We start from the raw sequence: 13,893 nt of genomic DNA on the forward strand, positions 1-13,893 counted from the left end.
AGCACAATACTTTGAGGAACCAATCTTTGTGGACACTCTGAAGTGGGTTTGGAGCATCAGTGTACAGCCGTAGTTCGTATGGTGAAACTTAAACTGTCGCTTATGGTGAGGAAACAAGGAACAAGAATAAAATAATGTTTTATCAAGGTGGTATACAGTTGCACAAGAAACTCCATGGTCAGACGTTAAGCTGGTTTCCATAAATGGAGAAACTATAAGAAAGAATATTCCATTCGGTCTCAATGAAGTTGAAAAGCTGTACAGGAAATACTACAGCCAAAGTCAGTAGTTGGATTTCCACCACGACTTGAGTAAGAAAAGTTCAAGAAAAAGCTACATTATGTTTTGTCAAAGGATTGAGCAATGACACATGTAAAAGAAACTGCAGACAAGTTTGAAACTGCCAGGATTCAAGGTTACTGCAGAGAGGCAGATTTTCTAAGATTCTTGCGCTTTGATCGTTGTTCTCTACTGCGATTGATAGATTTAACAAAAAAATATAATCGCGTAATGCAGTAGAAGTGGGCAACTCTTTTTGTTAAAGCTGATGCATGCTGACTGCAGCCAATGAATGGAACATTGCTCTGACCGATCCGGGCAAGAATGTCTGTCATAGTGTCCGGATGGAGGCATCGTGTACTCAGAGACGCAGTGACCGAGTCCTCTAGGGTGCTTATGAGGTCGAAGAGCCTCCTGGAGGGATACAGAAGACCCCCCCGGTCGAACGCACGTGTTGCAGAAGAAAGCCCCTCTGGTGCTGCGTCTGCAGTGACCAGACAAGATGTCTTGCACTCGCTGCATGAGCTCTTTAGGATAGTTTTGCGAGCGGCGTAGCCCGCCATGTAGTACAGGAGCCTCGCATCACTCTTCTGGGCCACATAGGGCAGGTGATCCAGCACTTCCTTGGCTGTCTCCAAGTCGCCATTGTCGATGGCCTTGTCAACCAGCTTGGCGAGACACTCTTTCTCTTTGGGAGCAGGGGGACAGCTGAGTAGTGCACTGACGACAGCCGGTGGTGTGTTCCCTTTTTTTGGGGACCTTGCCAGGCTGTAAAATTGTAGAGCACTCGCAATAATCAAGAACTGGCTTGGACCAGGGTGCTCGTTGGAGCCAGAGAACTGGCGGATGATGCCAAAGAGGCGCTTCACACAGTCCTGGCTTGACGCCATCAAAAAGGTGTACCCGACTTTTTCTGTCAGGTATCCTAGAAGCTCCTGTGTGCTCGTCAATGTGACCCGCAGTCCCTCCGCGGTGCTTTTGCTTAGGAAGCCACGCCCTTGTGCGTGGATCTCCCATTCGTTGAGGTAGTTCAGCACTGCCTGGAGGCACTGGAGCTGCCCAGAAGATCTCCTGCAGGGCAAACAAAACTTGTAATGACCATGGCACATTGTCTCAAGAGTTGTTAGCCTAAAAGTCGACCTGCAGAAGCAACTTCTGCTGGACAGAAAACAAGTTCCCAGTTTCCTGCTTGCCATTCCCTTTCAAACTTTTCTCTCCTCTCCCCACATGAGTGGGCCTCTGAACTGCTCCCATGGGCATACCAACCGGGGGGCACTTGCCCCCCCTCTGAAACAGCTGCCACTGGTTAGGGCAAACACTGGCTGGCAGCGCCCAAGATACCAAGGGCACCGCCCCCCCGCCCCGGGGAGGGGGGGGGGGTCTGGTTTGCCCCCCCACTCAAAAAAAAGTTTGTTCGCCACTGACTACTCCCCACAGAGAAGAGGAAGGTCCTTCTCGTTGTTGAATGCAAAGCAGCTAAGGGAGAGTTTCTTTCTGGCTGCTTGTTGGTTTTAAAGGAAAAGTTAATTTTATGTCCTATAATGGTTATGCCTATTCTTGTATAGTTATACATCATTGTCTGGTACCCTCTCACTTGCAGTGCATGGAATTGGATGCTGATAGGAATGCGATGACAACAGACATATTTGATATTGTCCGAGTATGTAATGACTCTTCTATGCAGTCATTTATGTTTAGTGAGTTGAATGGGAACTGAATAAAGTCCTTCTGGTGATAGTTTACCCCATCACTGTGAATATCTCTCCTATTGTTTGCCCTCAGTGAATGTTATTGAATAGTATATATATGTCAATCAAAACATGTTGGACTCAAATGTTCTTTTCTCTTTATTTCTTTGAGAACAGAGATCTGTTCTAGTGAGCTTTTTCATCTTAAATTATTTTGTGCAAATTGTGCCCATATTAAGAGAGAATAAATTGTGTCAAGTGTTTTTGTGATTTTAGCATATGTTATTTATTTCTATATCTCAGAGTGTTTAAATCCTGCATTAACATAGCACGCCTTTAGAGCATGCTTTGCAGAACATTAACTTTTGTTTGAACCTGATATATTTTTTGTTCTTGTATGCTTGTGCAGCTCATGCACACCCGACAACTTACTTCAGCGACCTTGTAGGGGTCCGCGAGGATATGGCTGCAATGAGGTCTCTGATGAGCTCCACGAAGTGCGCTGTCGCTGTACTGTCCCCATGCTGCTCCTCGATGGCGGTCTGGAACACCAGCAGTCCACGGAGGACGTCTGTGGTGAACAGCTGGAAGGCCAGATTTACCCTCATCTTCTCAAATGAGTTGGGCTTGATGTGTGCCAGCGTAAGTTGTGGCATGGCCTTCGCAGTGACGTTGTTGGCATCCAGTTCAAAAGCAGCCTGGATATGTCCCAACTGCACCTAGAAAAAAGGCATGCATTGCACTTAAATATTTTATAGCATATCTATTTAAAGTCTGCTTGACTGAGGAGGTGCCATCTCTACCAATATGAATGTCCCACAGGGTCCAATCATATTTTCTCTCATAATAAATTAAGTTTTAGATCGTAGAATGTTATTCAGTGTTTATTGTTTGTTTTGTTTTTTGTGAGGCTGACCAGCAGACACACACATGTACAGCCTTTTTCCTTTCTGGTTTGCCTTGCACGCCTTGCAGGGAATAGCCTATATGTGCAAATAAGTATTATTATGATAATTAAGGGGCTAAATCATGCATAGCATTCCTGTCTGCCATATAGCATCATTCTGGTCTTTTGCTTCAAGGGAGTATTTCATACTCCTAAAGACAGTGAATTCGGTGGTTGTATTAAGGGTCACTTGTTAGTCATGTTATCTATGGTCACACCCCAAAATCACCTTCATATCCCAAATGATAACATTTCCCTAACAAAGGACATTTATTCTAAAGTTAGTGGTTGGTTTCCAGAATAGGTGAGCTTTCGTAGCGATAACTATCTCTAAAAAGTAGAATTTATGTTTTTTGTAAATAAAAAATAAATGGGAAAGTACTCGCCCGTGAAATTTTGCTGAATTTGGATTTATAAATAAAACAATTTCACGGTCATGACGTCAAAAGAAAAAGTTAAAAGACTGTTTTACAAATAAATTGCATAGGAGCACAGGGTCAATGGTCCTGAGGAAAGGTCACTTTAGTTTCCTTTGAAATCTCGGATTACTGACAGAAAGAGGTTTACTTTTTTGTGTGACGAGGTTCATTCAAGACAACAAACAGGTCATGGTACCTTTGGGTCACGACAAAAGTCATGTTTAGGTTTCCAGCTTTGACCATATTATTTAGATTTTAATAACGAGGGAGGGAAAATGAAGCCTCCATGCTTTCCAATGACTCCATTCGTGAGTTGCGGTATTTAAGAGCATTGATTGTTATTGAAGCAACACTTCTTTGCAATATTTGTTGTGGGATAGGTAGTGCTGGATAGCAAGGGCGCCAGTGCCTAATGCAGTTGCAGAAATGTCGCTCAATACAGGTACGTCCTGATAAATGTAAAGTAGGTTTGTGTCCAGACTTCATTTCTTCATTTTTTTTGTTTTGTTGGGAACACGGTAAAATTTAATTTAGAATATTAAATAATTTGCTATCTAACAAAAATAAACTCTGATAAACCCCAATTCTTTGATGAAAAATAATCTCCAAAAAACACCCTCTGAATTTCATGAGGAATAAACTCTGAAAACACGGAATCCTACTTAGATGTTGGGCTCTGTGTTTTCGGAGTTTATTTTTTAGCAAAAATTCGGTGTTTATCAGAGTTTATTTTTCACAAGTCCCCAATTTTTCGAAATTCAGATATTAATTTCGCAGTGTTTCCTATTAAAAAATAATAAATAATAACCGGATGCAAACGTATGCCAGATAAAAAATAAAAAGCGCTTGTGTCAATTAAGATTTCTTCAGTTTAATTTGGCGTCGGTGCCCCTGGCAATACTAATTTGTCCCACGACAAAATTTGCACACAAGTGTGGCTTTGATAAATGTCGATACCTTAAAATCAATAAACTGCCGGAGGTAGTTTATTGATTTCTTCCTTGGCAACCTATCCCTTGGGGTCGAAGAAGAGGAAGTTTGAAATACAAATCAGTTGATAGTTCAGCGCTGTGTGAGTGCATTTTTTGTGTGTTTGGATTTTGAATAACTGTGTACTTGTGCGCTGGTTCGTAATGATGCCAAAGGTAGCTGCAAGGAAGCTCGTAGTCATCCCATCTATGTAGCACGTAGCCGCACGAGGTGGAGTGCTTAAGGATGTAATAGAGAAGTTTCAACTGCCCCTCTTCCCTATTTTATACAATCTCTATGGTCCATAGCTTTCACTGTTACCCCTAGAAACATACCCTCTCCTTTCTCTAAATCCCAAATCCCATGGCCCAAACTGGAAACCAAGAGTGGCTTTTCTCGTGACACGAATGGTACGATGACCTGTTTCCGTGAACCAACCTTGACGAGACAAGCCACAAGACCCCATTTTGACAACGGTCCGAGGCTTGAAAGATAATTATGGTGTCGTTATCCCAGGACCATTGATCCTGCGCTGCTGAAATTGTAAAAGAAAATATATATATATAAATATTTTTTTTGCCCCAAGGGGGGGGGGGGGAGGGAGGGAGGGAGGGAGGGAGGGAGGGAGGGAGGGGAGAAGAAGAAGAAGAAGGAGGGGGAGGGGGGGTGGCATGGGCACATAACAATTCGGAGTTTATCGGATAAATCTGAATTGACAAAAATTTTACTGGCGGGTGTTTTTCGGATTTATCCGAAAGCACAAAGCCTTACTTATATGATAGAAGGTATCTGTAGGAGCAAAAAGTATTTTCAGTGTCTCCCAAATAAAGTTTTACTGCAGTCTGCAGTTGATGCTTCATGCATTAGAGAGAGAATCACAACTCTAGCGCTTCTTCACTGAGGGCTGTCAGGAAAGTGTTTTGAGTGCATGCAGTTAAGCTTGTGAATCACAAACAACTAAACCCGAGGTCAAGGAAATGTGGAAGGGGAAACTTAAAAAGGTCACACACTCCTTTTCATGTGCCGCCTTTCACCTGTCTGGTCACCAATTTAGTTATGTTTGCTGTGCCATCCCCTCATTGATGCTGATGTTCTCTCCAAAGTGGGAAGGACTGTCTTTTGGAATACTGTTACATATTAGTTTTATGACAGTGTGCCATGAACTCCCCAAAATCTCCCAATATTTTTAGGAAATTTCTTAGAAAGAGTAACTTAATGTCTTACATGTCCCTCGTGGGTGTTGAAGCCTTGATCATCCAGAAGCAGGTTTCTCACGCATTTCACCAGGTGGGGGAAGTCGGAGATAAAAAAAATGTGCCGCTCTAGGTCCACAGGATGCTCGCACTTGCACTGCACGGAGCCTAGGCTTGCCTCGATGCCGAAGCTGTGCCACATATTTCTGTTCCAGCTGGCACCATCACAGCACAGGTAGTCAACGAAAAGGCCAGCTTCCTCACATAAAATGATGGCCTCTGTGATGATCTTGCTGAGGAGGTGGCCCTTCACGTTGCCTCGTGATGCGAACACTCCTGAAACAAAATTAGAATAATACTAACATTCATCAAGTCAAGTGACTGTATGATCCCATTTTATATTCTTCCTGTTCCACATGGCATCACTTTACTATCACCCCCACAGGATTCTAATACAGCATGACAATATTACAAAATGTTGCTAGTGATTATGGACTTTTTAAAAATTGACAAGCAGTACCCACCACTGTCAAGGTGTCCAAACAAATAAAACCAAGATGATTATGAGGAAGCATTAACCTAATAAAAGGTCATAAATAAATATAGTAGGTCATCCTAGCAATATATCAATAGTATGCTAATTTGTTAGTCATTTTGTCTCCTCAGGTTATTCATAAAATTAACATTGAACGTTATTATTGTTATGCAAATATTCAAAATTTAGAGTAGTAGTTTAGAATAATACACTATCCGATATTCGCTTCTAGGTGAACTGCGATATTCATACCTTTCCAAGTATTGATTGTGGCGGGTTACCCCTTTGAGTGCACTTCTTACCAAGCACCGGTGCACTGCCAAGACGCACCGCCCGCGGAGCTCGTTTCCGCGGGTGTTGCCTCTCCACAGTGCACCTGTGCTCTGTAAGAAGCGTACTCAACAGGGTAACCCGCTGCGATCAACACTTGGAAAGGTATGAATTTTGCAATTGTGTGCTTAGGAGAAAAGCACACTTTCAAAACGGGATGGTGTATGCGCATGCCTGGTGTAGTTATAAACAGCAACTTTGTGCATGTTGATATGTACATTGCAGTAAAATGTTCTAAATTAAGCTTTGGCCGTTCTTTAAGAGTGTATGTTTGGCAAAGATGCCCTGACAACCACATTCATTATTCATTATTATTTTTTTTTAATCCGAAATTGCAGAAAGAATGTTTGCATATAGCAAGGTTTATAAATCCACTGAATTAGGTAGAGCTGCGCATCTCTGTAGGTTTCATTTTATGTCAAATCGTTTGTTTACTTGCCACCCCAAGGGGTTGGACTTTCTGAGGTCACAGTTCATAAGTATAAAATTAAAATTAGTGTATAAATGAACAAGTAGAAGCTTGGGAACAACATCATGAGTTATGTTTAGTTTTTATTATTTGATTGATTGATTAATCTATGGGGGGAAGATTAATTAATTGATTAATCTGTGGGGGCAGAGGCTAGTCAAAACGGGGGGCAGATTGATCAATTGAATAATCTACAGGGTGCAGAGGCTAGTCAAGCAGCGTGTGAGTTGCTTTTTTCTCTTCCTCCTTTCTCTGATTAAGGGATCAATAAAAAAAAAATTGAATTTGCATATTGCATCAGCAACGAAAGGCTTAGAGAAACTATTCAATATTCATTTAGAAAATATTCCGCTAAAACCATTATTCACTTTGAATTCACTTCAAACTCAAAATCTTCCATTCCTGCATGACTGAACTTTTTATATTGCAAAAGACTTTAGTCATGTGATGTAAAAGTTAGCAGCCATGCTGGTTTCTCCTATGTTATGCTCATTACAAATGTCTACTCCACAGTGGCACACACCAACACTGTGGCCCCAGATTTTTGTGGCTTCTTGATTTTTGCATAAATGTTTATTGACCCCTCATGGTTTAAATATTTTCCTTAACTCCTTAAATTATCCATTCTATACCTGGTAACCCAATATATGATTAGGTAGTTGTCAGAGGTGTGTTATATATATACAGGGTAGTTCACATAACTTGAGCCAAGGTTTAAAAATATTTTGGTGCATTTGAGAAAGACGAAACCAAACAAATAAGTTTGTTCATTGTTTGGAACAAGTCAGGCTATTTTTTGTATTTTGCCCAATTAACTTATAAAGTAAGACTAATTAAATTTTGCAATATTCAATTTAGAGCAAAAGCTCACATGTCAAAGTTGCAGAGCATCCTCAGAAACATCCAATTCAGTGGTTTTAATCAAGAAACCTTAACACCCTTTTTTTATGGGCTTTGAAAAAAGTGTCTGAATTATTAACAAAAATTGTGACTTTGTGCATGCATGTGCACCTTGTATTGCAGTGCTCTCAGCCGTGTTTTGAATAAACTAGGCCTTGACTGGGCGCTGTTGACGAATTCGCGTTTTTTCGTGTTCATAATTTTGGCCCTTTTTTGAAGCCCGAAAAAACGAACCGTGTTAGAGGTTTTTTGATAAAGACCACCGAATTGGTTGTTTCTGAGGATGCTCTACAACTTTGTCCTTGGAACTTTTGCTCTAAATTGAATATTTCAAAATTTAATTGATTAATCTTAATTAGTTAATTGGGCAAAATACAAAAAAATAGCCTGACTTACTCCAAACAATGAACAACCCTATTCGTTTGGTTTTGTCTTCCTAAAATGCACCAAAATATTTCTAAACCTTGGCTCAAGTTACGTGGAATACCCTGTATATCCTGGATATGGCTCTTTAGTGACACCCTATTCTAGGTACCATCAGCATGGAGGTCAAAGCGAAATTGCATACTGGATAACCTCATCATTGCTCATATAAAATGAGAGTAACGCAGCATGAAATAAGAGTAACGCAGCATAAAATAAGAGTAATGATAGTAATCCCTGAAGAATCCCCTTCTCTGGGGATTATTATCATTACTCTTACATTGCATTAATTGCATTATCATCATGAAATAAGAGCCTTTTTACAAAAGCGATATAGACACTTTACACACGCGCCAAATTACAGTCGCCATTGCTGGCCTTCTCTTGTCTTACCGAGAGGCCGAGCAACTGAAACAGTAGTTGGCGATCCTCCACAAAGGCCGATGCTTTAGAAAAGGACACAGTTGAATCTAATGTGGCAATAACCTGGCCTGCTATGGTAAACATGAAGTGAAATAAACGAAATAAGAGGAAACAAAAACTGAAGGTCAGTTATGGCGGCGTCCATGCACAGCTGCTGCAAAGCGTCTATAAAAGTTAAGGGTGTGAATATATTAGTATTTCTGAAAAGTAGTTTTGTAGAATAAATTACCATTCTATGTATATTTGCTTTGATATGAACTGTGATATTTATATGTTTATGTTTTGACAAAGTCAGAGCTGCAGCAGCTTAGTTAACCCCATTGAGCGTGCTCCTCACCAAGCACCATTACACTGAACTAGTAAGTACCTGCGAAGCAGATGCCGCGATCCTATGAATGTCGCTTAGCCACAGTGCAGGTGCATGTTTAGGAGAAAGGCATACTTTCAGAGAGGGATAGTGTATGTGCGCTATGGTGTGCTTCAAAAAATAGCTGAACTTGGTGATGGTGACATCCACCTGGCACTAACATATGCATAATGAAATAGGGCATTTATCCGAGAATATATGTTAGGCAGTAATGTTATGAAAAGCTGTGTGAATCACAGGTCATGCTTGTTTTTTACAAATTTAAGATTGCAGATTGCATGTGGGAATAGTAAGAGGATTTATGAATTCACTCATGTAAAGCTGGGCATCACTCTAGGTTTAATTTTGTGTCAAATCTCTTATTTACTTGCCACACCTATGCAGGCCTTGAACTAGCGAAGGCCATAATGCAGAGCAATAGGTACAAATTTGAATAAAGTTATTAAAATATTATAAAGTAGCTCCTTGTTTTACTTACCTATGATTTGTATCCAGTCTCCCATGAAGGGCTGAAAAACCAGGAGAAGTCCATGGTCTGCTGGGACAGTCCGAAGCTCAGGAGGTGTGAACTTGTCCAAGTCCACAAAGCCTTGAAGATGTCCTGACGCTGCCACAGTAAGATGCTCGCTGAGTTTTAGCTCGTCCAGCACCAACCCTCCGTGCCGCTCAGACTCGGGCATTGGGGCTGTCTTCAGCTTTAGGGTCTTCAGCAGGTCGGGGTTGAACCCAAACATGCCTCTGAAGTTCTGTAAAGCAGAGATGATGCACCTCAATATATTGCAGTCAAACGAGTCATTTTATGAAATTATAGCTTTTCACATTGTCTGATAGCTTTAATTTTCCAATTGCTGTTAGATGCTTATGAATAACATTTTTTAATCTGCAGTTTTCGGGCAGTCAGGCATGAGCTAGGCATCATCATATGGTTGGAAGTTCATTATTTGAGCTGTCATGCCTCGATATATAGGACACATTTGTTGAAAACATTGTTTTTGGACTCTTGCTTATTGAAGCTTACGTGCACATTTCTGTTTGTATAGTGATTTCTGTTTTTTTAAAACAAGACGCATACATTTAGAGTCTGGAGAGAGAATGTTATGGTTTTCTGTATGTTTTCACAGCAGTATGGTGGCAATGAAAAAGGTTAAATAGGCTTATGTGATTGTAAATACATATGGAAAACATTTTATACATATCCACCTGGATATATCAAATTAAATTTCCACCAGGGTTTATAATTCATCGTCAGAAAATTAAATGGACGTTTCTTGATGTTGGAAACAGTTGCTTTTGCTCTAAACAGAGATGTAATCCTAGGGTCTATTTGAGTTGTTCAGATTATAATAAGATTGGTGCCATCTAAGAAAGATTTGGATACCATGTTGTAGGTTCCCAAGTACTTTATAGATTCCTCTGTCCTTTGTTGGGGCCGTTGTATGTTGGCTTGAAATGTACGCCATAAAATTTGTTTTGATCACTCAGGTTCCCATGTAGACACAGCCAATTCATGTAATAAATACAAAGTAAAGCTGTCAGCGGTTAATTCAAAATTATTATGCAAGTGGTGTGAAAAACTCAGGAATGGCACCCTAGTGAGGTACAGCAAGTCATGGTGAGAGCAAGCAAACAATAGCAAAGAAATATCTCTCCCTTCATCTGTTACATGCTTTCAGTAGGACATTTTCTGGGTTGCTGTGCTATCTTCTCAGTTTTAACTGATGGTTCCTTTAAGGATATATATATATATATATGTGTGTGTGTGTATATATATATATACACACACACACACATACATATACATACACACACATATCGCAACCTTCGCCTCGGGGCGACGCCTTAACTGATTAGACCATCCCGGCCACTGGTTTCGGCAGACTCAATTTTTGATCAGCTCTCTGTGTACTGTTAGTTTTGAATTCGCTTAACTGGGTAGACGACAACTGTTGCTACAGGAATTAAATCAGGCGAACATTGCGGGTTCAGTCCTTGCTTCTGGCCCAATTTTTCGCCAGCTCTCTTTCCCTTTTCCTTTCCCTAACTTTAATGCAATGAATTCAATAATCACTTTCTCCCCTCTTCGTGCTCTCTCTCTCTCTAAATATACATAAATATATATATTGTAAGGGCGCTTATGCGTAGCACTGCCCACAAGCATCGACGTAATCATTTTTGGCTGTGTGTGGGCCAATCGGCTTCGTCAGCTGACTGGCGGCACCTTTTTGGGAAACGTTCCATAGACACCAGATTTCAATAAAAACCGTCGTCTGACTGACCTGTCTTTGTCTCACAATATATATACAATTCTTTTTATTGTGTGTGTGATTGCACCAGCACCTTGAATCAGCCCCCGAAAATATTTTCTGGCTACGCTACTGTATTCAGAAGCTAATAATAGTCATTACAATCATTTTTTCCTAGCAAAATAACTAGCCTTCTTTTCAGGGCAGTTATGTGCTGGAAGGATTAACATCTCTGTTGTGCGAGAATTGAAACCTTTTATACAATATGAATATACTACTGATATTTTGTAGTGTTACTGTAGGATGTACAATAGCTTAATTAGATGAAATCCGTCAAACAGCTTGGATGTGTATGGCTGCCCTGTCACAATATTCAACCATCATTTTTTTCATTTGATCTTTTTTTACGCTGAAGTTAAAATTGGAATTTGTATTAACAATTTTTTGTTATGTTAACTGCTTGCAAATTATTAACTATGCAAGGCATGGTGCTAGTGTTTAATGAGCTTATGAAGGACACATAACCTGCAAAAATCAGATTATTATAATGATTGGAGAGTGCTGATTCTTGGGCAAGTTTGTGCTAAATTTTTTAATACATGGCAGGGCTCGAAGATAAGGACAAAACGATAACTAGACACCATTAAGTGCACAATGGTGTCCTCCTCTTTTCTTTGTTTTCCAGCACCACCGTGTATTCTCATTTGACTGGAGAGGTGCAAAAAACAGACCTGTGGACCTGATTTGCTTTTGTAATTACTAAAGCTTTCTGACCAGGTTCCCTCATTATTGCCTCATGCAGCATTCTGAGATTCTAATTTTGTAATGGCTTAGCAGTGATTAGTTTTTTGTAATGTTCTATGCTATGAAGCATGCACCCCAGTATTTTACAGTCATGATTCAATACCTTTTAGCACGGCAATGTATGAGTGGCATGTATGAGTGGCCTTATAAAAGTAAGAAACTTGTCTTGCATCTTTGTGATGTGACATACTATGTGGTTTGGATGTGCTGTTACTTCTTTGGATTTGTAACTTAATTGGTTCTTAAACTGAAGAGCTTTATCAAGTCACAAATTTACACACAAATGTACAACCCATTTGATTGCATTGACCACAAAGTTGTGTTCCACATGCTGCATTATTTTTGTGGGGTTGCTGAATGCTGCAGTATGCTGTGTAACGATAATGATCCCTGAAGAAGAACAAGGTTAACAAAGGACACATACAAATCTCCAAATACAGCAAAGTGACTGGTGCGCAACTGAAAAAAATCCACCTGGTCCTGCGCTAGTATTTTTTCCTACTATTGTAATACTTTACAACATTTCAGCCTATCCTCAATATGATGGAGTATTTTTTTCAAATCTCGGCTGTCCCTTCCCTCTGTTGAGCAGTGTAAATATTAATAACTAGTATAGGCATAAAACCTATTCATATTCATTTTGTATTTGGCGAAACAGAAACATGACTATTTTTACTTTCTTCTGGGCATTTTAAATAAAAACAAAGTATTTATAGATGACTTACCTTGAGGTACTTTCTCAAACAGGAACGACTTGGAAGCAGAAGGATGCAGTTCTGAGGAGATTTTCCACATCTGAGCCAATTTGTAGCTCAAACGGTGCCCTTGGAGTTTCAAACATGGAAGGAACTGCATCCTTCTTGAGGGAGGTCCTTCCACGTGGTGTGATGACTTTCTCATTGTTGATCAGATGCACATAGTTCCGCTGGATCTCTCTGAAATATGATAAATAAAACTGTCATGTATGTGTGTTTCAATCAATCTTGTACTTGACTTTTTTACTCGAGTTACTCTATCTTAGAAACTTTTGGGGTAATTTGGCATATCTTACAAATACTTTCATAAATCAGTGTTTAGTACTCTAACAAATATATTTTTTTTCACATAACTTGTGCTTGCTTCTTAAGTTACTGACAATTTGCTTCCACTTTTTTATTCGATGTGTGGGAAGGCCAGAAAAAAGACTGACTTTAATTATATTAGCTAAGCATGCTGTGATTGCCTACATTCAGTGCCAAAATATTCTGTAACACACTCGTGCTCGTGTGGAAAAGTGCAACCCACAGATGTATGTAACGCTGCCTTCTGGTAAGCAAATGCAAATTCCTGACAGGCCTTGATATAAAAAAAAAAAATCTGGTTGTTTATTCATAGATGTAAGAGAAAGCCTTTCAGATTATAGGGCAGGAGGTCCTGTAAGTGATTACTGTGATTTTAAAGGTTAAAAAACATAAAAAAATAGTGAGTAACATCTTTTGTTATTCTAGGTAGACATTTAGAAGGAGGGGGAGGTGAGAAAACAGGTTTTCGGCCCTGACTGATGTAGGTTTCAGTTATTTTGTGGTTTGTTTGACTAAATATACAAAGCAAATTGTAAATTGACAATCCATCTGAAGTTACGACTTGCTTTTTTTTTTTGTACTCTATTCAAATATTTTTTTAGAGTGGAGTGTTCAGTATATTACTATGTTCATATTTTAGCTGTAGTCAGTGAAATAGCTGAATTTGTTTTAATAAATATGATGCTAGTGTGAGTCTTATTGTGGATATTATTTCAGCAGGGTAATTTTTGTGTTGCCGCACATTTCAATTTGGCAGTTTCTTGCTGCTTATATTCTAACTTTACCAGCTTAACCTTACACATGTCTGCGTCCACATATATAAGCATGCATACGTACATTACAC

At 39.8% G+C, this 13,893-nt stretch overlaps 1 protein-coding gene across 1 annotated transcript; it reads right to left on the bottom strand.

The window, feature by feature from the left end:
• Nucleotides 1–306: 306 nt before the first annotated feature.
• On the bottom strand, nt 307–12,843 carry LOC115311253. The gene is made up of 6 exons (XM_040205681.3): nt 12,714–12,843; nt 12,266–12,378; nt 9,420–9,687; nt 5,526–5,830; nt 2,400–2,686; nt 307–1,350 (listed from the first exon to the last, which is right to left on the bottom strand). The coding sequence occupies exons 1-6, from the start codon at nt 12,841–12,843 to the stop codon at nt 417–419; spliced, it is 2,037 nt and encodes a 678-aa protein (XP_040061615.1). The 3' UTR covers nt 307–416.
• Nucleotides 12,844–13,893: the final 1,050 nt, after the last annotated feature.

Source organism: Ixodes scapularis, unplaced genomic scaffold (genome assembly GCF_016920785.2).
Source record: "Ixodes scapularis isolate PalLabHiFi unplaced genomic scaffold, ASM1692078v2 PGA_scaffold1__304_contigs__length_218370807, whole genome shotgun sequence".
NCBI lineage: Eukaryota > Metazoa > Arthropoda > Arachnida > Ixodida > Ixodidae > Ixodes > Ixodes scapularis.

Bases quoted from the DNA above. Each gene is read 5' to 3' on its own strand.
- LOC115311253 (XM_040205681.3), bottom strand. From the start codon at position 12,843: ATGCAGTTCCTTCCATGTTTGAAACTCCAAGGGCACCGTTTGAGCTAC. The intron at 12,379-12,713 runs GTAAGTCATCTA...GTTCTTCTTCAG, and splicing joins GTTTGAGAAAGTACCTCAAG to GGATCATTATCGTTACACAG. The intron at 5,831-9,419 runs GTAAGTAAAACA...ATTTTGTTTCAG, and splicing joins AGACTGGATACAAATCATAG to GAGTGTTCGCATCACGAGGC.